The sequence below is a fragment of the Tachyglossus aculeatus genome, chromosome 4 (assembly GCF_015852505.1).
Source record: "Tachyglossus aculeatus isolate mTacAcu1 chromosome 4, mTacAcu1.pri, whole genome shotgun sequence".
Classification (NCBI taxonomy): Eukaryota; Metazoa; Chordata; class Mammalia; order Monotremata; family Tachyglossidae; genus Tachyglossus; species Tachyglossus aculeatus.
This window is the reverse complement of record NC_052069.1, coordinates 76,673,641-76,698,789: the sequence shown is the minus strand read 5'-3', so window position 1 is coordinate 76,698,789 and position 25,149 is coordinate 76,673,641. Positions and strand designations below refer to the sequence as shown.

General features: G+C 40.6%; 1 protein-coding gene and 1 non-coding gene across 2 annotated transcripts in view; one reads left to right on the top strand and one right to left on the bottom strand.

The window, feature by feature from the left end:
- ANGPT1 (angiopoietin 1) overlaps positions 1-22,057 on the bottom strand; it is a 265,372-nt gene extending 243,315 nt beyond the window's left edge. Inside the window, exon 1 of the mRNA XM_038744581.1 lies at positions 21,758-22,057. Coding sequence (XP_038600509.1) covers positions 21,758-22,057 — 300 coding nt within the window. The remainder of the gene's footprint in view (positions 1-21,757) is intronic.
- Positions 9,442-9,579, top strand: LOC119927802. Its single transcript, XR_005450771.1, has one exon. It is a non-coding gene; the product is annotated as a small nucleolar RNA SNORA7 (small nucleolar RNA).
- Positions 22,058-25,149: the final 3,092 nt, after the last annotated feature.

Genomic DNA, 25,149 nt, shown 5'->3' with positions numbered 1-25,149 from the left:
TGAGATGGAACATCCAGTCTGCACTCTGTCAGACACTTTGCAATGCATGCCAAGGTCACAGAGCTGTATGATGTGCGGATGGCAAGACAACCCATCATTTTTCCTGGAAGAATAAATTCAAGCTCATATCCACTGATGGTGGAAAATCCTAATCAAAAGTCCTTCTCTGAAGACGGAGACAATAGGCCTATCTTGTGGCCTCATCAGAAGGCTGCTCACCCCAAAAGGCTGCAAACATTCAGCTCCAAGAAAAGTCCATACACAAAAATGTATTTCTTGTGCCAATGCTTAAAGTCATCTTCATGGTTATAATCATGAAGATCCATCAGCAGGGTATTTACTAAGTACTTATAATGTACAGAGCACTGTTCAACGACCTTGGAAGTTGTTAGACACAATCTTTGCCCCTCAAGGAGCTTACAATCCTAGTGGCAAACAGGAGAACTACCTATTTTAATGGTATTTCTGCTGTGACTTACCAGTAGAGAAGGAAAATGTGTAACTTGCAGTGATCCTAACAGTTGTTTTATGGTCCAAGAATTGAAATAAAGTTTAAGACAGAATTGAATATTCCTAGAATGCAGGCAAATAAAATGGCCTGGGTGCTTGGGCATTTCTATGGAATCATTTTTAATCTCCATTTCTACCCTAATTTTAACACTCCTTCCTCAAAAAAGGATTACTGCACGCGAGTCCTCTCACTATTAAACTGCTCTAGTATCTTAGACCTGCAGTGTTTATATTAGGTTTAAAGTTATTTTGAAAAACCTCCCCAAGCTTCTGCTAACATTTTCAAATACTTGAGTTATTGCAGAAAGGTTGCAAAATTCATTGACCTCAATTCTGCTGTTTGCTTCCTGGACAAGCACTAGCCAGATAGGTGTCAGAAGCTCCTCCAGTGCATGGGAGGGAGAATTTTAACCTCAGTTGATCCAGGAAAAGGTTACACAAGCTTATCTTCTCTTCTGTGCTGCACTTTATTACTGTAAATGTACTTTTATCCAGAATGAGTTGCAAGATAATATAACTAATTTCACTCCATGCCAAATTAGCTGAGTTGACCATTTCCATAGGTAGCTCTGCTACAATTTTATTATAATTAATTTTAATCTTCCTTGTTGAATCTTTAGATTAACTGAAATAATTCCCAGGAGCATTAGGAAGCCTTGCAGATTCTAGAAACCAACAGATAAGACTATTCCTCCTCCCATCCACCTGTTCATATAATCTGCACTCATAAAGGAATTGAAGATACTTCTGGAAACTGGAATTTCAGTAGTTTATTACTTTGCCCATTGCTGTTTGGGAGAATTTTAATTTTGGAGATGGGTGATAATGTCATGGCCTAGTGGGAAGAGCACAGACCCGAGAACCAGGGGACATAAGATTCAATCCTGCTTGGTTGATTTGTGAACTTGGGAAAGTCACCTTATCTGTGCTTCAGTTTCTCCTCTGTAAAATATCTGTTCTTCCTCCTTCTTAGAAGGAGAACCTCACGTGGGATCAGATGCTGTGAACAACCCGATTTTTTCTTTTCTCTACCCCAGTACTTAGTACAGTATTCAGCCAATAATAAATACTTGCATCCCCTAATGATTATTATTAAAGAACATTATTTGTTCAGCTCCTTGCTCCTGAGTGGATCTCCTTTGAGTAAAGAACTGCATTAATTACCCCTGGTAGTTTAATGTGAAGATACAAAATCCTGGCAGATATTTCATTCTGATTAATACATTTTTGTTTCAAACTGGGTAGCCTATTCTCAGCCCCACAGAACTTACATATACAGCCAGAACTTATTTTTATATTAATGTCTGTCTCCCTCTATAGGCTGTAAGATCTTCATAGGCAGGGAACATGTCTACCAACTGTTGTAGTGTACTCTCCCAAGTGCTCAGTAGAGTACTCTGAACAGAGTAGACACTCAATAAATACAAGTGATTCATTGATCTGGGCCACCTATTAACCTCACAGGATGTTGCAATGACTAATGCCTATAAGGTTTTTATGTTCTATGGAAGAAAAGAATTGTGCATAAGGCTTTATGAGTCATCTCATCTACTTGAATGGTAAAAACAGCAATCACCAACACCAGTTTAATTTGATATTTTAAAAATGAAGGGTGATTCAGTTAGCCAGAGTTTTCTAATGTCACTCTGTCCTCTCTACTATTTGTACATTATAAATAACAAACTGGCTTTCCTCCACCACTGTCCAATGGTCATCAAGAATTTCTTTGTCTGAAGTCCCTAAGTCTCTAGGGGCTCCTGGTATTTGAATGAATAAGACCCTTAAAAACCCATGTGAATAGAATGGTTTTTACATATTTTTTAGGCATGAGTATTTCCCAGTGCACATATTTGATTTCTGGGCACAAATCTGAATTCACTTAAAAAAAATCCACGTTCCATGTTACAAGATCATTATTCTTGCTCTGCGGATAGGGACTTTCTAAGTTTTCACATAACCACAGTTCCACCCAAAAATCTCTGCAGCATTTAACAAAGCTACCCAAGTACATTTTGCTTAGTGGGTAGGAATTGCTTTTGGTGGTACCAATAAAGTGCAGTCTGATAAATAATATTCTCTTTAATGGAACAAAGGGTTCATAATGGTTACACTAAATTAACAACTGTCCATGGTCAGAAATGTGTAATGCAAAACTCACACAAAACATACAGAAAGAAACCAAAGCATAGGATTTTAAAAGTATTCACTTATATCTAGGTGAAAGGACCACTGAATTAAGTTCATAACATTTGAGAGGTCTCCCTCTAGAAATGTCTTAATATTTTTTAAAAAAATTCATTGGTACACTTCTTTTTTTCCCTCAAATGTCAACTTGGAAACTCATTTACAAAGTAGGCACCTGCACCTACAAGAAAGAACACAAAGTCTAACAGAGCCCAAAGTTCATTCACCTGAAAGGAGAAGAATCTTAGTGTGCTGTCAACAAGATTTCTTTGAAGTACACACTGTCTGCAACTACAATGGAAAAATAAGACACGGTCCTCATCCAGTGCTTAGAACAGTGCTTTGCACATAGTAAGCACTTAAGTGCCATCATTATTATTATTATTATCATTAAGGCTCTAATTAGGGGGACAGGACTAGCACAAATATGCAGTCACAGTGGAAGTAACAGAAGTCTAACATATGAAAGATACATAAAATATATGAATACATTCAACTCAAATTTCACTCCAGCTGTTATGTATGACTCTTAATTAATGAGTAGGTTTAGAGATGTTGAAAATGTTTGTGTGATGTTTCCAGGCTAGTTTCTCACCCAGCGGGTGGGAACACATTGAGCTTGAGTCTTGACCTTGGGGCCTAGATACGTATTAGAAAAGCATGAAGTGAGAATAAAATCACTGTCCCTTGACCCTCACCGTGTTTTCCTAACTGTCCATTTTGTTGCCTCTAAAACAACTGACCATGCTCTTATAAAATTTGAAGACTAAGTTTAATTGATCTAGAGAAAGGAAAACTTTCCACCAGAACCTAAGGTTTACAGAATGGCCCAAAGATTGGTCTCCCTCTTCCATTCAGAGGCAACCATCTATCACTTCTTCTGACCTCTTGATTTTCATTTCTCCTTAAATGAGGGCAGTGTTCTCCACCCTGAAAGGTCAATTCAGTTCCATAACTCAATTCTCCCCTCTGAAGAAGAACACTGGGTGGTGCCCGGTTAAGATGAAGGCTGGATCCTGGGAGAAGGTTTTCCCAGAGCTGGCTTCAGATGTTGAGTGAAGTGACTGCCTCGAAGGAGCCCTGTTAGAGAAGGCAGTGAGAGGGACTACAGCAGTGGTTGACAGGGTAGTGCCAGTGGCTAAAAAAAAAAAAAATGTAGAGGGGCGCAGCCTCCCTTTACTGGAAAATGTGTTGGATTTTCCCAGTGAAGCATAGCCTCCAGAACAAGGTGGTTTGTGGAGAAGAGAAATATCAAGGCCTATGGAATGATCACAGGCCAGGGAGTCAGACAACCTGTGTTCTAATCCTACTTCTGCCCTATGTCTGCTGTATAACCTTGGGCACACCCCTTAACTCTTTGTGCCATGGTTATCTCATCTGCAAAATAGGGATAAAGACTGTGAACCCCATATAGGAGATAGACTGTGTCCAACCTGTTTATCTTATATGTATCCCAGTGTTTAGAAAGAGTACCTGGCACGAAGTAGTGTTTTTTAAATGATATTCAGTGCCTACAATGCATACAGAGCTTAAAAAATACCATAAAAAACCCACTTCAGGCAGATGTCTGAAAAGTGTTGCATAGCATCTGAGTGCATTAAATTGCAGGAGCATATGGTGTAAGTGATGTACTTCAGAATTTGGAAAGCGTGGCAAATTTTTCCCCAGTTCAGGGCAGGTGGAAGGAGACAGATATCCTGCTGGAAGCAAAACTGGGTGAAGTTCTTCTCCCTTCTGTTCCTAGGAAAGCATGTTTCTAGCACATCCTGGACTTTAAGGGGAGATGTGACCATCAGTGTTCACAGTCAAGGATTAGAATGTGGATCGAGATGGATAGGTTGTGGTCACGGCATTCTGGGTACTCCCTCTGCCCATGGAACGAGGGTAAAATCTGCATCTCTCACGCATTTCTTCTGCCTGTTTTAGTTTCCATAGCCCCTTCTGTTTTTCCCCTCACTGCTTTCTTGGAGCCAATCTGCAATTCAGTCAATATCATTTACTGAGGATCCACTATATGCAGATAAACACTAATCATTTGGGAGAGTATAAGAAAAAAGGTAGAAGGCCAATCCTTGCCCTCAATCTAACTCCACTTTGTAAAAAGCTCACTGCAGTGCATCACTGAATCTTTTTAATTTGAAAAACACTCCTGTTGGGAGACAGCATCTAAGCAAAAATTGACCAATTTAAATTGTCGATCTTTAAGTTTCAGGGTTTCTTTTTGTTTTGTCTTTTATGGTATTTTTTAAGCACTTACTATGTGCCAGGCACTGATCTAAGTGCTGGGGTAGATACAAGCTAATTAGGTTGGACAAAGTCCATGTCCCACGTGGGGCTCACAATCTTAATCTCCATTTTACAGATGAGGGAACTGAGGCACAGAGAAGTTACTTGACTTGTCCAGAGTGACAAAGATGACAAGTGGTGGAGTCAGGATTAGAACCCAGGTCTGACTCCTAGGCCAGGCCTCTATTCGCTAGATCATGCTGCTTATCTGCTCCATCCCCTGCTTTCGCTATTTCTGGACATGAATACATCCTGGAGACTCTAAAGGAAAAGGAAAAAGCATGTTGTGTAAAAAAGGACATAGGTGTTCTCTTAGGGGAGGAAGAAGTCAAGACAGCAGACAGAAGTGCCCGCTGTGCTGCGTTCGGGGCTAGGCAGGCTTCTGGAGGCTCTGGTGGAGACAGTTCAATCAGTTCACAGGACATCACTGCAACATGGGAGAAAGAAGCTCTGATCTTAGCCCCAGATGAACCAGCCCTTTCTGGGCTATCTTTGTGCCAGGGCCACTAGGCAGAGCAGCAGAAAACACAAGTGAATGCTTCGCTTTGCTGCCTCTTGGATAAATCAATGACATTTATTAGAGCTTTCTGTGGGCAATAGCCCCAAGTGCTTGAGAGAGTACAGTAGAACTGGTAGACAATTCCTGCACACAAGGAGCTGACAATCCAGTGCGGAAAAACAGCCTAAAATAAATTACAAATAGGGGAAGCACACTACCTCTTTTCTATTATTTTTACCCTTTACCTTTACCTCTTTACCTTGTGTTTATTAGACTGTAAACTCTTGGAAGGCAGTGATAGTGTTTCTTAATTCTATCATACCCTCCTAAGCATTTAGTACTCTGCACAGAATGTGCCAAATTGATATTAATGGGAAGCAGCATGGCTCAGTGGAAAGAGCACGGTCTTTGGAGTCAGAGGTCATGGTCATATCCCGGCTCCGCCACTTGTCAGCTGTGTGACTTTGGGCAAGTCACTTCACTTCTCTGGGCCTCAGTTACCTCATCTGTAAAATGGGGATTGACTGTGAGCCCCCCCGTGGGTCAACCTGATCACTTTGTAGCCTCCCCAGCACTTAGCACAGTGCTTTGCACATAGTAAGTGCTTAATAAATGTCATTATTATTATTATTAATTATTATTATTAATGGATTATTCCTCTCACCTATCTCTCATCACGTTCTTTCCTTCCCCCCAACAGTATTTTGTCCAATCTTCTTTCCCCCCCATTGACTTTTTTTCCTACATTCCTCTCCATTTTTCTGTGCAGTCTGACCCTCCCTCCTTTCCTGCTTCCCCATTTTGGGACTCATGTCCTGCCCCAAACTTTACCAAGTTTCTGGTCACCTTAATTTAGTCCTAATATACAACTTGATCTCCTTTAAAAATAGCCAAAAGAGGAACTTGGATGGATTTTAGTATCGGAATTCCTAGGCACTAGGAACTGAACCAACTCATTTCCATTCCCAGGGGATTCTGTCAGCTGTAGAAACAAGCCAGTTCTGAATTTAAACTCACTATCAAAAGTGACAGGCTAAATAACTCTTTGCCACTCACAATACCCTTCTCCATCAGCCCAGACATGCATAAACCCCAGTTTATCTAGAAGAAATGTATAGATTTGATTTCACAAAATTTTATTTACACTGCCCATATTTCAACTTGGCAGGGCAGGTTCAAAGCAAATCTGGTCAAGCAGGATTTTTTTATAATGGCTCACATGCTGCATTTTGTCTCTGGATAAACAAATTATCCCCATTCTTCCATAAGCAGCTCCAGGATGCAGGATGGGGGTTGGGGTCCAAAAGATTGGTTAAGAGGGAAATCTGGCTCTCTCTCTCCTTTCACTTTCTGATCACTACTGCTGTCCCTTCCTTATATGGCTGAGTCAGAACTGCATAACAAGGAATCACAGCAGCCTTAGAACCTGAAGCACCCAGCCAGAGACTTGGGGCAACCTCGAGTGCTGCTCTAGACAATCCATACTGGGCTAACCTAGGGGTACTGAAGCAATTCCCCAGAAGCAGCTCAGTTTCCTCTCTTCCCCAGTGGGAATCCAGAAACCAAAAATTATTTCCAGACCTGGTTCAATCTCCCTAAGGGAGCCTGGAAGGGGCTCCTTACTAGACTATAAGCTCATGGTGGGCAGGGAGCATGTTTACCAACTTTATAGATTTGGACTCTCCTAAGTGTTTAGTAAAGTCCTATCCACACAGAAAGAACTCAAATACTATTGATTGAAGCTAACAAGTCCTTGGCCAAATCAGAGCATCTTCTGTGATTCTGGGAATTTGGCCATGACACTCCAGAGCCAACCTTACAAGTTACCTTAAAAAAAATGGTATTTGTTCAGTGCTTAATGTGCCAGACTCTGTACTAAGTACTGTGGTAGATAAAAGCTAATTGGATTGGACATAGCCAATGTCCCACGTGGGGCTCACAGTCCTAATTTCCACTTTACAGAAGAAGAAACAGGCACCTAGAAGTTAAGTGATTTGCCTGAGATCACAAAGCAGGCAAATGAAAAAGCTGGGATAAGAACACAGGTCCTTCTGATTCCCAGCTCCGGGCTCTATTTACTAGGCCAAGATGTTTCACTGTTGTTGGAGAGACACAGGATTGCTATCTTATGCTAACCAACCATAGCCCAAACAGTCCTATATGTCATTGTGAGTACGTGTTCTGTAGAGTCAGTGAATAGCAGTGTGAATTTCAAAGGGTCAAAGCCTTTCCAATGACTAGAATGTTCTCCCAGGAAACAATTCTCTTTAAAACGAAGTACTGTAAGCCTACAATAGCCATGAGGTATCTTCTAGAAAGTATCTTTCGGTAGTCATACTTGTTTCCAAAGAAGATTAAAGTATGGGAGTAATCCCCTTAATAAGAGAAGCATGTTCGATAGGGTATACCCACTCTACTTCAAATTTTTCACTTAGCTATCCTTGATCATTACTTTAAAACTTATTCCACATAAATTTCATTGGCTAGCACCATTTTCCAAAATTTGTTTGATTGATATTTCTGTGTTTCAATTAGAAGAAACATGTCCTGAGGCTCAGTGAAAACAGCATGGGCTTGGGAGTCAAAGGTCATGGGTTCAAATCCTGGCTCAGCCAACTGTCAGCTGTGTGACTTTGGGCAAGTCACTTTACTTCTCTGGGCCTCAGTTACCGCATCTGGAAAATGGGGATGAAGACTGTGAGCCCCCCGTGGGACAACCTGATCACCTTGTAACCTCCCCAATGCTTAGAACAGTGCTTTGCACATAGTAAGGGCTTAACAAATACCATTATTATTATTATTATGGATTTGAATCCCGGCTCCACCACTTGTCGGCTGTGTGACCTTGGGCAAGTCACTTAACTTCTCTGTGCCTCAGTTACCTCATCTGTAAAATAGGGTTAAGACTGTGAGCCCCCCATGGGACAACCTTATCACCTTGTAACCCCGCCCAGTGCTTAGAACAGTGCTTCACACATTGAAAGTGCTTAACAAATACCATCATTATTATTACTAGGGTATACTGAGTTCTCCTCAAGCTTCTGCTCATAAACCTTCCCCAAACTGGTCTAGAAATTGCACTTCCCCATGATCTCTTTTAAGTCTACCCTATGAAAAGGAAATGGAAACTAAACAAAGAGCAAATAATTGCCAAAATGAACCATTAAGGATGGTCAATATATGAAGTACTATAAATGATCTCAATACCAAACTCTGACTATTCCTGAAAAGGCATTTAAAGAGGACACAATTCTACTTTGTTGTACTCCCCCAGGTGATTAATACAAAGTTCCACACACAGTAAGCCCTTAAATACCACTGATTTATTTTTATTGTCATAAATGCAAAGAAGCATGTTTCATAGAATCATGTGGGCACGGGTGTCACCCCTGATATTTTCTTGTACAATTGAAAAATCTGAAGCAGCACACCCCAGTGGATAGTGCACTGGCTTGGGAACCAGAAAGACTTGGGTTCTAGGCTCGGCTCCACTACTTGCCTGCTGTGTGACTTTGGGCAAAATCATTTAACTTCTGTGCCTCAGTAAACTCATCTGCAAATGGGGATAAAGACTATGGGCCCCATGTAATAATAATAATGGCATTTTATTAAGTACTTACTAGGTGCAAAGCACTGTTCTAAGCACTGGGGAGGATACAAGGTGATCTGGTTGTCCCATGTGGGGCTCACAGTCTTAATCCCCATTTTGCAGATGAGGTAACTGAAGCCCAGAGAAGTGAAGTGACTTGCCCCAAATCACACAGCTGACAAGTGGTGGAGCCGGCCTCTGACTCCCAAGCCCAGGCTCCTTCCACTAAGCCACACTGCTTCTCAACCATGTAGTCCATGTAGACCATGGACTGTGCCCAACCTGATTAGCTTCTATCTACTCTAGCATCCTACCCAAACTCTATCTTCCCACTGACTTTCCCATTAATTTAGACTGCACCACCATCCTTCTTCCCCTCTCAGGGTCGCACCTGGAGAGTTTCCATTACTCTACCAGTCTTGACTATGGGAGGGAGAATCAAGCAGAAGCATATCCATTCCAGTCCTAGCTTGGGCAGTAGCTAGCTAATGGAAGGCAATCTGTTACAAGTCAAAACTCCATTGTGCTGAGCAGTAGCAGTATGGGAGAGAGTCGAGGGTGGAGACTCGAGTTTACTACGTGGAAGGAGGCAATAAACCACTTCCATATTTTTGCCAAGAAAACTCTATGGATACACTAGTAGAACGATTGCAGATGGAGGTGAGGCATTCTGGGAAAGATGTGTCTATGGTGTTGCTATGGGTTGGAGACGACCGACGGCGTAAGACAAGACCATCCTTCTTGTCTCACAAGCCCTTAGCATAATCCTGACTCCTCTCTGTCATTCAATCCACCTATTCTAGCCATCACTAAATTCTGTTGGTCCCACCTTAACAACATTGCTAAAATCCACCTTTCCTCTCCATCCAAACTATCATGTTAATACAATCACTGATCCTATCCTGCCTGGATTACTGTATTGTCCTGTCTCCTTCCACTCCAGTCCATAATTCACTCTGCTGCTTGGATCCTTTTCTTACAAGAACATTCAGGATATGTCACCCCACTCAAACAACTCCATTAGTTGCCCATCCACCTCCACATGAGACAAAAGCTCCTCACCATTGGCATTAAAGCACTCCACCACCTTGCCCCCTCCTACTTCACCTTGCTTTTATCCTTCTAAAACCCAGACCACACACTTCGCTCCTTTAGTGCTAACCATCTCACTGGGCCTCAATCTCACCTGTCTCACTGCCGGACCCTAGCACACGTCCTGTGTCTGGCCTGGAATGTTCTCCCTCCAAAAATCCAACAGATAATTACTCTCCCCTTCCTTCAAAGCCTTACTGAAGGCACTTCTCCTCTCATAGTCCTTCCCTGACTAAGCCCTACTTTTCCTCATCTCCCACTCTTCTGCATTGCTCCGGCTTGCTCCCTTTGCTCTTTTCCCTCCCAGCCCTACAGCACTTATGTACATATCTGTAATTTTATTTACCTGCATTGATATCTGTCTCCCCCCTCTAGTTAGCTCACTGTAGGCAGGGAATGTGACTGTTTGTTCTATTCTACTCTCCCAAGTGCTTAGTACAGTGCTCTGTAAACAGTAAGTGCTAAATAATTTCTTTGTGCAGAAACTCTCTGGGCATGTTACTCCCCTCCTCAAAAGTCTCCAGTGGCTGCCTGTCAACCTATGAATCAGGCAAAAACTCCTCACTCTTGACTTAAAAGCTCTCCATCACCTCGGCACCTCCTACCTCACCTCCCTTCTCTCCTTCTACATCCCAGACCGCACCCTCTGCTCCTCTGCTGCTATCCTCCTCACTGTACCTCGTTCTCACCTGTACTGCCATCAACCCCTGGCCCACATCCTTCCCCTGGCCTGGAATGCCCTCCCTCCACACATCCGCCAAGCTAGCTCTCCTCCTCCCTTCAAAGCCCTACTGAGAGCTCACCTCCTTCAGGAAGCCTTCCCAGACTGAGCCCCATTTCTCCTCTTCTCCTCCCCATCCCCCTGCACCCACTACACTTGTATATATTTGTACAGATTTATTACTCTATTACTTGTACATATTTACTATTTATTTTTTTAATGTGCATATAGCTTTAATTCTATTTGTTCTGACATTTGTTCTATTTTGACACCTGTCTACATTTTGTTTTGTTGTCTGTCTCCCCCTTCTAGACTGTGAGCCCGTCGTCGGGTAGGGACCGTCTCTATATGTTATCGACTTGTACTTCCCAAGCGCTTAGTACAGTGGTCTGCACACAGTAAGAGCTCAATAAATATAATTGAATGAAAAAATATGATTGAATGAATGGTATATAGTAAATGCTTAACAAATACCATGGACAAGAGTTCATATATGTAAAGAGCCCAACCAGAATTGATGTTTGTGTGTTAAACTCCCTTGCTATTACTGTTGAAACAGCTGAATCGTGGTACTTATCTTAAATGGCAGCTGGCATATGTTTAATAAGTTAAAAAACCCTTTAATTACCACTTGCTTTCAGATATGTCTTGAGGAGGTAAAAATGGAGTAGCCAAATCCTGAAAATGAGCCTGAAAGTAGCTTTTGGATTTAGTTCAAAATACCAGAAACATTTTAAAAATTTGGGAAGGCTACAATAAATAAAAAAGGAAATGTGATAAGACAATTTCCTCATGAAACAAGGCTTAGTCCCCTCTTTCAAACTTTCTGAATGGCATGCAAAACAAAGTGTATGCAAACAATGGCTTCATCTCCAGAATGTTGCTTTTAAAGTTGGGGGCCACCATCCAGCAGTGGCTATTTAAACTGAATGGAGAGCATCTGACAAGGCAGTTTAATTCTGTGTAAAGGAGCTGTAAGCCTTCTTTGTGTTTCGGAAAATGTAAAATAAATAGTCAGACTCAATTAAGTTCTGAAACTTCAAGAGATGAAGCAGAGGAGATGCACTAAAAGGGACGACAGACATGTGATTCCATGGTCTGTTAACAGGCATGAGAGCGGTGGAGAAAACCCTTCTATTGTACTTCAATCAGGAGCGTAACCAATGGTGTCACAGTCAATTTAACTAAGGAATCAATTCTCAGAGTAGGGGCTGACACAAAGACCTGATCCACAACTTCAGTGAGGGGCAGAGGGTTTAACTAGAAAGCGGTAAAGAAATCAATCAGGGTCAAAGGGAGGGGAAAGAGAAGCTTCATAAGGAAATGGGAACTCCAGGATTCTAGCAATGCAGGTGGTTGTGTGGAGCTAGTGCTGTTTACTTCTGCCTACTGCTTCTACTTTGCTCTAGGTGGAGCATGTTGGTTAGGTAGGTGTCAGTTTCAGTAAGCTTGGGTACCAAAATCTAACTTCTTTTCTGTTCCTGTGATTTTGTGACATTGTGTGACCCCTGAATGGCTCAAGAATATTTTATCCTTATTCTGAGCACTCACATATGCATAAAGGTTCATCTGAACATTCAACATTTGTTCACCTGTTTCCTCCTCTTACCTCCAGTACATCTCTTCCTGGGTGTCCCACTGGCATTTCAAGCAAGTTCAAAACAACTTATCATGTTTCCTCCCCAAAACCTCTCTTCCACCTAACTTTCCCATTACTGCTAATGCCACCACCATCCTTCTTATCTCCCCAGGTCATAATTTTGCATTATTCTAAACTCCTTCTTCCCTTTCTACCCACATAATCTGTCACCAAATTCTCTCTGTCATTCTTCCACAGCACTTTCAGAATCCTCTCCTTCCGAAAACTATTACATCAGCCTCCTCACTGATCTCCCAGTCTTCAGTCTCTTCTCACTAAAGCCCATCCTTCATTCTTTTCCCAGATCATATTTATAAAATATAAGTTTATCATGTGCATCCCCCTCCTCCAAAATGTTACCCATTCCTTTCCAAAATCGAGTAAAAAAAACTCCTGATCATTACCTTTAAAGGATTCAATCCACTCTCCTCCCATTACTTCCCAGCTTGCCCTTTTCATTCCTCTTGACCTTTCCTACTTACTCTCATCTCTCATAAATGGCTTCAAAAATGTAAAGAGAAGATAATCCACTATTTGGCTTTTTTTCTGAAGAATTTACATTGTAATCTCTACAACACCTCAAACATCTCCAAAACTAAACTATTTTTCCACCCAAACCCTTTCCTCCCCTTGATTTTCCCATCACTGTAGAAAGCACTACTGTGTTTTTTGTCTCAAGCCCATAACCTTGGTGTTATCCTTGACTCATCTTTTTCATTCAACCCAAATATTAAAATTGTACTAAATTCTGTAGGTTAAATCATCACAATGTTGCTAAAAACCCAGCCATTCCTCTCCATCCAAACTGTTACCACATGAATCTAAGTGCTTATCCTATTCTGTCCTGATTTCTGTAGAAGCATCCTTACCAACCTCCCTGCCTCTTGTCTCTTTCCACACCAGTTCATACTTTACTCTGCTGCCCAGATCATTTTTCTATGAAAACATTCAGTCCATGTTTTTCCATTCCTCAAGAAACTCCAGTGGTTGCCCATCAGTCTCCACATCAAACAAAACCTCCTTATCATTGGCTTTAAAGCTCTCAATCACCATGTTCCCTCCTACCTCATGCCTCACTGCTCTATTACAACCCAACCCTCACACTTTGCTCCTCTAATACTAACCTATTCAATCTCATCTATCTCTCAGCCGTCCTCTTGCCCACATCCTGCCTCTGGCCTAGAACACCCTTCCTCTTCATATCCAACTGATAATTACTCTCTCCACCTTCAAAGCCTTTCTGAAGGCACATCTCCTCCAAGAGGCCTAACCTAATCCCTGCTTTCCTCCTTTCCTACTCCTTTCCGCATGCCCTTATTCACCCCTCTCTCAGCCTCACAGCTCTTATGTACATATCCATTATTTATATTAATGGATGTCTTCCTTTCTGTACATTGAGAAAGGAATGTCTACTAAGTGTTATATTGTACACTCCCAAGTGCCTAGCACAGTGCTCTGCAATCGGTAAGTGCTCAATATGATTAATTCCAATACCTAGATCACTGTGGACATTTCTCATAGCTTACAGTCAGTCAGGACTCCAGGATTAAGAGGGTAAATTTTCTTGCTTCTTTGTAAATGATAGCCTTGCATTGGACCAAAAGGGCATAACAGTTTTGAGTGTTTTAATGGGTGATTCTACATGAAGGACCCAATATAGCCTGTGATATGAAAATAATGAATAATCAGAAATGGACTGCTTTAAGATTCCCTGCTTTAACAAGGGCCAATGCAAGATTAAATCTTTCATAATGCAGAAATTATAGTGTGGGAGTCTACAAAACTCCATTTAGAGTAGTTAGGTAAACCAAGTGGATTTCTTCTCTCCCATCCCAATTTCCAAATGAGAGTACATTTAATATGAAATTCAAACCCTCAGCACACAAAAAATCATAGGGAAGAAGAGATTAACATTTGCAGTGTTTGTTTGAAATCCACCCGTCTTACCAACTCTGAAACTCCTTCAACCATTGGCTCTTGCCCTTGTGAGATTCACTCCCTGAAAGCCTTGTCAAATCCCACTTTAATCTAAAAAAAAAAACATGACTACAGTAGCTACCAATCAGCCCAGTGAGTTTTGCTGCCTGGGAACTCCAGAAGCTAATAACAATACTAATTATTATAGTAAGGACTTAAATATTACAATTATAATTGAGCCAAGCATTGTACAAAGTAGTGGGGTAAATACAAGATATTCAGGTCAGAAACAGTCTCTGTCCTTCATGGGGGCTCACAGTTTAAGGGGTGGGGGTGGGGTGCAAGAGCTAGTATTGAATCCACATTTTATAGCTCAGAAAACTGAGGCACAGAAAAGTTTAAATGATTTGCCTATAAACCACATATTGGGCAAGGGGCAGAGGCAGGATACAAACCAAGGTTCCCTAACACCCTGGCCCAAGCCCTTTCCACTAGGTAATGCTGCCTCCGTTACCAACATATCTTTATGTACTCTGATGGAAGGAAAAGAGGTTAATACCTTTCCCTCTCTAGGGTATATACATTCAGCCTACTTTTGTTCCTCCTCCATCACCACCACCACCAGTTTCCCACATTTCTAAGTTTTCTCCTTTACCTGTCTAGTCTCCTCATATTTTTTCCTCTAAAACTTGTTAATTGATTTTTAAAAATTTCAATGCTAAGCATTTTACTACTTAGATTTTCAAGCTCAAACAATTCAAGTGAGCAAAAGCAGCTGCAAGTTGGTGTCACCTAGCTCACCTGGAGAGCAAAAAATAGTCCTAATTAGGACATTATGAATCTTGTTCTAAACTTATCAGAATACCCCACAACATGCAGGCCTGAAAGACTAAACTGATAGGTAGATTACTCTGACAATAGAATATGGATAAACCCATGCATGACCTCATGTATGAAGAAAAGGTTAGACAACTTTGTGCGCACCCTAACAAAAACTGTCACTGTGGGACTAACAATCCTTTCCATAATATGCAGACCAAAAAGAAAGCGTTTTATGTATAGAAAAAAAAAAACCAAAACCCTCAGTTGACCAAAAATATCACTAGGAATCCACAAAAACATACAAATCTCAAAGATCATACTTTAAAGAAACTTCAGCTTCTATAAGCTGTAACCTGTGACTTTATGATGCTTTACACAGCACTCAGCAGAATCACATGCATTTGACATCGATATATAAAAATTTGTATACGCTTTCTTTATACAAGACAAAATCTAAAATTCGTTCCATAAGGGAACAGTCTAAAATTGCAAGGGGAGTGTCCGCATTGCACTTCTCTCATGGATTGTGCATCGTGTCCTGGATCCTCAGAAGTCAGGCAACTTCTATAGAAATGGAGACTTGTGATAGGAGCATCAATTACAGTTAGGAGCCATGGCTTCCTGGGATTTTGCATGTTTCAGTTCAACTTTATTGGCATCACTACTTGGCCTGCATTCTCTAAATAGTAACAGTATCATTTACTGAACACAATATACTGAACAAAGTGCTTGGGAAGTGGAAAGAGCACAGGCTTGGGAGTCAGAGGTCATAGGCTCTAATCCCAGGTCTACCACTTGTCAGCTGTGTGACTTTGGGCAAGTTACTTAACTTCTCTGTGCCTCAGGTCCCTTATCTATAAAATGGGAATTAAGACAGCCACACGTGGGACAACCTGATTACCTTGTACCCCCCCCCCCCCCATTGCTTAGAACAGTGCTTGGCACATAGTATGAGCATAATGCTATTATTATTTATCATTATTACAAAATGAAGATGTGACATTTCTTACACATAAGGAGCATATACTCCAATGTATTTATGGATCAAATAACCAAGATTAATTCGATGTGCAATTGAATGATCATATTTACTTAAATGCTAAAGATCGCTGATGGGTTTGTGTGACTTGGGATGGGGTGAATTAGTCAGGAAGGTGTCTTGTAAGAAATGGACTTGAGAGCCTTGAAAACTGGGAAAGATATGTCTACTGGATTTCTGGGGGGAAGAAGTTCCAAGCCAGTGGAACATCTCCAATGAGGGGATTGAAGTGGGAGAGTCAAGTGCGAGACACAGATTATCTTGAAATGAATGGAGTCGGTTTGAGTGTAACTGGTGAAGGGAATAGATGCGTAAGGTGGGAAGAAAGCCTTGAAGAGTTTTTGCTTGTTACAGAAGCCAGTAGAGGATTTTGAAGGATGGAGAGAAATATGGAAAGGAAGTGAATTTAACAGCATAAAAGATAATAATGACGGCATTTATTAAGCACTTACTATGTGCAAAGCACTGTTCTAAGCACTGATCTCTTCTAGTTTAGATAGAAATGGAATCAGAGAGATGGGGCATAACTTGGGCATGCTTGGAGGCAAGAGAGAAGAAGAGATAAGGGAGTCAGCGGTTGAAGATAGCTGTATGGGAGGGAAGAAGAGTGAGGTCAAGTCCTTTTAGGACTTGAAAAAGCACTAGGGCCATTGGTCCAGGTGACGAGTGGGTGGGAGATCTACTCTTAAAAAAGCAAGAAGAGAGACAAAAGTACAATGTAATAGGGTGGTGAGGAAGAACTTTGAAATATCAGGTGAGAACTTTGAAACTTGCCAGTACTTGTCAAGATGGTCAGGGGGAGAGGGGATGGAGGCACTGGAGAGTTCAGGAGGAAGTTAAAAAGGTTGGAAGAGTTGATAGTGATTATGGGCATAGGATTCAGTGAAACCATCATGCTGCATGCCCTAAACCCCTTCTCCAATCTATCTGAGCCCCAGGAAACCAGAATCTCTCCTTTGCACTGCTGATGGGGCTTATCTTGCTTAAACCTAGAAGGTTGTCTGAAAAGCACTCAATCCATTGGTCTTTGATTCAACCAAGTTGCCAAAAGATGCACAAAGCCCAGGATGCAGCCAATGACCCTTAAAAGCTTTTCAGTTCCAGTCTCCTAGATAAGGGAACTTTAATTATATATGCATATGTAATATATATATATATATATATATATATATATATACACACACACACACACACACACACACACTCTCAGGGTAAGTCACCCAGCGATCAGATTTGGGGTGAGAAGAATGTGTTTGTGGCCACTGAGGCCTGTTTGCTCCTGAGTTGTGAACCGATCTTGAATCATGTAGGGTTCAAATTCCTTTCTATATTTTCAGCCAAATGAGACATTCTTTTGCTAAGGAAAAAATAAGCTTTGTTGGAAAGATCCAAAAGGTGCTTGGGTATCAGATATCTTAGGAACCTGAATATTTTGATTAATGGAAACCAATCCCAAGGACAGTAGTTTAATGCCCAGGACAAGCTTCATGAACATAAACCAGGATTGCCTACCTCACTGCCCTCCCACTCCCCCAACCCTACACCAGGGTCCTTAGAGGGAAGAGGGACTGGAGGAAATACAGCTTCAGACTTCCAGCATGGGTGGCAGCATGGCTATGGGAAGCAGCGTGGCTCAGTGGAAAAGAGCCCGGGCTTTGGAGTCGGAGGTCATGGGTTCGAATCCCACTCCACCACATCTGCTATGTGACCTTGGGCAAGTCACTTCACTTCTCTGAGCCTCAGTTACCTCATCTGTAAAATGGGGATTAAGACTGTGAGCCCCATGTGGGACAACTTGATCACCTTGTATCCACCCCCAGCGCTTAGAACAGTGCTCTGCACATAGTAAGCGCTTAACAAATGCCATCATTATTATTATTATTCCAAGCCACTCCCCAAACCACTGGAAGTGAGCACTTGGCTGTCAGCAGCTGAGAAGCAGAACAGCCAGGATAAATCTAGTTTTCAGAGGTCCTTTCTGGCCATGAAGAGACGATTCTTCAGGTGTCTCCATTATATATAGTAAAGGGACCAGAGGGGGAAGATATTGATCTTCAGAGCTAGATGAGGGACAAACTAGGTCGCATGGAGATTTGTTCCAGCTGAGTAGATTGGCTTTCGTGGTTTGACTATAAATTTCTGAATTTTATTACAGGTAACACCAACCTTATTGTAACTGAACAAGAATAAGAGTAACTAGTTTTTCTTCCAAAATATGTTGTGAACCCTTAATATCAGAGTAACCCAACCAAGTCCTGCAAGTAAAATATGGTAGTCCATTTAACACTTCTCTGCCACTTTTAGCAGCAACTGGCTCCCAGGTTGCATCTAGCACAAAGACCCATCCTGAAAAAGGCACTGGCAGTGTCTATACATCCTCTGGGAAGTGGATGAGAGTGGGCATAGTAATTTTCCTGGACCTACCTCTTGAGAGGGCTTTCAAGGGCCTCATTTTCCACCTAGAACTACTGCCTCTAGAATGGAAGGTCCACTCAGAAATTGCTGAGTTTTGAGGTTGGAGAGCAGGAAGATCATATAAATTGCCAAGAAGAAAATTCTTCAGGAGTGATACTTTGGAAGGCTCGGATCAAAACTGTCACTTTCTAAGAGTTCAAGATTGACTACAGTGCTGAACAGCATACTAATTATTTTTTAAAATCTGTTTTTGTGATTGGAAAGCATGACTCAAACAAATACCCCCCCACAAAGATATCCAGTCTCAAGATAAAGATCTTTATGTAGTTTCTATAAGTATTTAGCATATAGCTTTTAGACTAAGTTTATTGTGGTCAGGGAATGTGTCTGTTATAGGGTACTCTCCCAAGTGCTTAGTACAGTGCTCTGCACCCAGGAAGCACTCAGTACAATTGAATGAATGCATGCCATCACTGGCTGCTTGATCCTCTAATCCTAACACTTCTAATAAAAAAAAAAATACACATTTCATTAGCCAACACCCAAACTTAATGACTGAGTCAGAGGCAAGGACAGATTCTATTCATTCTCATCTTAATCTACTCTGGAAACCAAATAATTTGTTAAGATTCAGTTTGAGGAATCCGTAATTGCACAGCTACTTTGCAGGGCTTGTTTCAGAAATATCATATAAATGCTAAAGTGATTTTAATGTACTAAAGAGTATGGATTTTAGGGTCACCTGTATTGGTATTATGAGTGGTATGTCCTTAAAAGTTTGAGCTAATGACTATGCATATTCCTTGATAGTAAAACAACATTCTGGTAAGCATTCGCTAACAGGCACCAAGTTTTTATATGTCATTCTGGAGTCAGAGCTACATGTGTCCCAGAAAAAAGCAAGGTACCAGAGTTATTTTATACATTACTGAAATTTTCTAAATGAAATATAGAAAACTAGCAACATGGCCTAGTGGAAAGAGCATGAGCCTGGGAGTCAGAACACACGGGTTCTAATTCCAGCTCCACTAATTGTCCTTTGTGACCTTGGGCAAGTCACTTAGTGTTTGTGCCTCAGTACTCACATCTACAAAATAGGAATTATGACTTGAATCCAATATGGGACTGGGGCTATATCCAACCTGATTCACATAGAAGAGTGTTTGACACATAGTAAGAGCTTAGATTTAACAAAAGTCGTGAGTCAAACTGTGGCTCCCAAAAATCATTTAATTACTCCCGTCTCTGCAGGGAAACTGCACTGTGCTTGCATCATTGGCCTAATTATTTTTTAAAAGCCTAATGCTGGATGAAAGAGTTCAAGCCAAACTATAAAGCACGTAAATTCTTCTAAAACATTGAATGCCCTTGTTCATTATTTTTTAAAGCTACTACTCCAATAATCAATTATGACAAAAGCATATCCAAAGTGTATTTAAATGTTTAACAATGTAATCAAGTTCACTTTCCTATTGTTTTCAAATCTTTCTAAGTGAAGAGGAGATGCTAGAAAATGTTACCTCTGCTTGAGTTTTTTGTTTCTAGAATAGAATACAAAAAATGTTTTGATAACCACTAGCAAATCCTGTTCTTTACCTGTGTGCACGCCGTCACCTCACTCCATATAAAAAGAACCAGCAGTAATGCAGCCCTGGAAATTTAGGGAATCCTGTTTTTGGGTATTGCTTTAATCTGCCCAGGAAACAAACAGTGATCTTAGTTCGGTCCCTAGTGGACAAAAGCAAAAATTGCTAGCCTCATAAGGATGATTCAGCAAGCAATTTACTCCTTTTTTTTTTTTAAAGTGCAACCACAGACCTAAATTAAAGTTTTTCTTTTTTCTACTCAAAGACTTCATGCTTTGAAATCAACAACCATGATCTTTCCCCATAAGTCAAAAGGCTGCATAACATTTAGACAGCAAATGGAAAGATACACCAACTGGATGGAAAAATGCCTAAACGGAATCATGTGTACATTGCCCACCCACTTGGTGATGCACGTCGGGTGCACTGGTCACTTCATAGAAAACTAAAAGCTAAAATACAGCACCTGAATCATTCCTGATATAAGTTATTAAAAGCAGAACTTCAGAAACATCATTTCTAAAAAGAAGTGTTATCAAAGTTCTTGATGTAGCAAATATCACTTGGACAGGTGAAGATGTAGTTAATCTATGCTAATCCTTGTATTTTCACAAAATAAGGTAATCCGAATCATTCAAATGGACTTTGAAGACACAGGTGATTAGTAATACAATTATATGAAGCCATGAAAAATATATAGCCTAAATGAAGGTTTTTGCAGGTGCGACATTAAAAGTGAAAAAGCATTACCTTCAGGGTTTCTGAGACTGTGTGTAGCTTTTTTTGTAAGACACATTCATCATAAAAACCCAACTTGCCAGCTTGAAACCAAATGTAGAAGAAAAATGCATATGACAAGAGTGGCCACTCTCCCAGATTATCTGAATGGAAATTAAGGGCTTAGATACGTCATTCCCACTTGCAAAATTTCTTCCAAATATATTCTATTAATAGGATCAAAATAACACCAAAAATAAAGTTCATTGCAGATTTTTAATCCTGAAACAAAAATGATTTCGATAAAATATAATGTCATATGAATAAAATGTTGCAGCTCTGTTTCCCCATTCACACTTATTACTCTTAATTTAGGTCAGCCTGCCCAGGTATGTTTATGACATTTAATCTCTCACATCGAACTGTACATAGCTTAAAAGTACACTGAAGAAAGGGCTTCAACACTGGAAGTCTTTGAGGGGCAACTGCACACCTTGTATCTCATCTCTTTAGAAATCCTCTTTGGATGCAACTTCATGAGACAGGAGAACCTGAAAAAAACATTTACTCCCAAGTAGAATCTTGCATAGAGGTCTGCCCTATCGCTGCAGAGACTCTTGGTGCAAGTGATATGTAAATACAGAAATGCGTGCTATAATTGCTCTTTCCCTGAGAGCAGCTGTAAATTATCTGCAGGGCAAGAATGCGAAAAGACACATGCAATTAGAAACTGAAACTTACTTTTTGCAGCCACTGAGTATAGTTTTCCATCACATGTTCCAGATGTTGCAGTTTCTGGGAAGAGAAATCCTGATCCATGTGAGGAGCATCTCTCTGAAGAGCATTTGTGTTGTACTGCTGGTCTGTCGCACTCTCACGACAGTTCCCGTCTTGCTCTGGAAGAATGAAAGTGTAGGCACACTGCCCGTGCTGAATCCGGTTAAATCTTCTCCCACTGTTTTCTGGACCTCGGCGTTGGTTACCGCACTCTATGTGAGTCAGAACAGCAGCCAGGAAAGCAAAGGAAAGCAAAAGTGTCATGGTATCAGCACTTTCCTTTTCTGCCTCTCCCAGAACTTTTTTTTTTCCTTTCTTCTTATTTTAAACTTGCTCTTTATTTCAGGCAGAAACAGTTTAGTTTGTATTTTTACAAATAAGCTGTGGAAAAAAGAATCAGATAAAGTGATTCAAATGGTAGCTTTAGCTAAAATGGCTTTTATTTCACTATACGAATAATTTCCTTAGTTAAAAAGCTAAATATTTATTGCATAGTAGTAGAGATTTATTGTTTCCTCTCTGTTACAGTCCAGCATGTAGCCTGCCTTTAGTCAGCTGCATGTGCATATCCTAGACCCTTTCCTCTAGTCTATCTGCAGCAGAACTGCTATTTTCTCTTAGCCCTCAGTGAGTTTTATTAAGGTTGCACATGCAAGCCAAGCTGGAAGCAGGCAGGCTTTCACAAGATGACTTGACAGGAATGTATGAATGTGTGCTCTTATGCCAAGGATGGCCGAGGGCCGACCGCGGAGGAATCGTCTTACAAATTGGCTAGATGCAGGATCTCAATCATGTATAGTTGTCCGGCCCCTATGGCTACCAGCCTTTGAAGGATACCCTCCAAGTTAATAAATAGGGCAGTCCACCTTAATACATATTTGATGTGGAGACCAGCCTATTAAAACGGAGAACTGGAGTAGTGTCTTGTAAGCTCTCATTAAATCTAGAGACCCAGATAAGAAATGTATTCAACATTAGAGAGTATTCCTGGGAAGAAGTTCACATGAGAATCAGCTTGTGAATGACCCTGGGAAATAGCTAATTCTTTAAAAGCTATCCTCTTTTACTTTGAAAAAGTTTCTAATTGGATTCATTTAGGCTCTAAGAAAACAGAAAGTTGGGAGGGGAATATTAGCAAACTGATTTTATAACTTGTCACTCCTAATAGTAGAACTTTCCCATATGTTTAAAGCAATTGGTAGAATGTTATTTATTTATTTTTTATTTTAGAAACTGGTTCCCTAGTCAGAGAATGTAGCTGGGTGTCACAGCCTCATGGTCTGTGCCCATAAATTAAGCAACTTCCTTTCAAAAACAATGTAGTAACAGTTTAGGACAGTGTCCTAAGAATTATTAACTCCTGCAGAATGTCCCCATCATGTATATCACAAAAAACACATTTGGTGTTGTTAGGGCTGTCTTTAGGAGAACTATCAAAGTTCCACATAAATCCTCATTATGGCTGCAATGACCTACTCACCAGAGATCAGAACTAGGGACAGGCTAAAAATGTGATTCCTTGGCCATTTTTGCATTACATGCTGGTAATTGGCTACTCAGCAGAAACTTGAACATATCTAGTAGATACAGAACAAAGTAAAAAAAAAAAAAATATCCATTAAGCCAACATGGTTCTTTTAAGAAACTAATAAAATAGTAAGTACAGGATCTATTTAGAAAGTGTTCAGAACATTGTCACAATTAGATGTTTGTGTAGTTATACTTATGCCTTCCCATGCAAAATGTTAAGGGATCAAAAACAATTGAAGTTTCCCAGATTCTATGTTAGGCTGATAGCAGAGAATGAACAGACAGTATTCTTCACATATAGAGCTTGATTTTATAATACAGTCTAGGTACCTAGGGGAAGGAGGGAGGAAAGGACTGCTTATATCTAGAGAGAAAAAAGAAGGAGAAATTAGAATCACAATCTCTGGGGAAACAGAAGGAAAGAAAACTGTAAGATTCCAGAAGGAGAAAAACATACTGGCTCATAGTCTTCTTTCAACCCTCTTCCACAAAAAACATACCTGGTGATTTAATAGAAACTGGAGCCAGGACATTTGGGGGAATTACCTAAAGCTACATAAAGCAGGAGCAGCAAAGTTGTCTTTTGGTTTTCTGCCCATCCCTGTGTTACTTTCACTCTTGGCAACTTACTACTAAAAAGCTCACTACTCCCACAGTTCAGTTTTGTGAGGCAGGGGGAAAAATTTAGTTGCAAGGGTTTGCACTCCTGTGCCTTATTTACCAATTGGCCCACACATCTCAACCATTATTATTGAAAACACCTGAAAGAAAAACTGCAATCCTAGATGATGAACTGAAAAAACACTCTTAAAAGTAATTGATTTCAACACTAAACACCTGAGAACAAGAACTAAATTTTTTTAAATTTTCTTTTAAAGTGCCACAATATTTTCAGAGGCTTTTCAGAGTAGAAGAGCAATTTAGATGGCAGTTGCTCTGAAAATTACCCTCCAAACGAGAAGAGCATCTCAGCCAACACTTTTAGATGTATTGTTCAAGTCAAAATAATGCAGCTGAAATTTGACAAAGGCAGATAAGTACAGACAGTGATCAAGCAGCCATCTTCACCTTCATGTGTTTCTATGTTTTCAAACTTCAGAAACGTTAAACTGCCCTTGCCTTCTAACAATATGTATGCTTATCCATTTTAATGGAGAATAGAAAATACACATTCTACCACAGAGACAGACAGCTCAGGAGGAAGAATCTCAATTTTCTGTTGCTTTAAAAGAAAAAATTATAAGAGCCTGGGAAATAGCCCTCTGAAAAACTGTTTCTTTTTCTGAAAACAAACAAAAAAACCCCAACTCATACTGAAAAAAAGAGTTTGGCCTCCAGGAAAAAAAAATCTATAAATCCACTTGGAATAACCAAGACATTGGCATTGGATTTGGGTGGGGGACAGGCAGAGAAGTTTCAGGCTGCTTTTAGAACTCTGAGTATAGTTACACTAACCCAGGGGACACACTAAGCATTTGATGCTCTCAGTAGAAGTCAAGGGCAAAATTCTATCAGGAAAGTGAGTTTTGGCAATGGTGATAATCCTGTAGTTGACGTTGGAACAAAATGAAGCGGAATGGGGGGAAAAGTAGAAGTGAATGAAGCTGCTTTAAATTGCCTGTGACTGCTGAGCTTCTAAATATTACCCTAAAACTGAACAATTCTCCTAGCATCCTTGTACTAGGGGCATTTTGAAGATACCCTGGATACCCCTCCCTAACCCTAGTTATTGTGCTCTGCCCCTCAGTAGAGCCTGGATGAGACAAATGGATTTAGGCTGAACTGGATCCTCTTTCTTGTGTCCCAGGAACTAAGAGCAGCTAAAT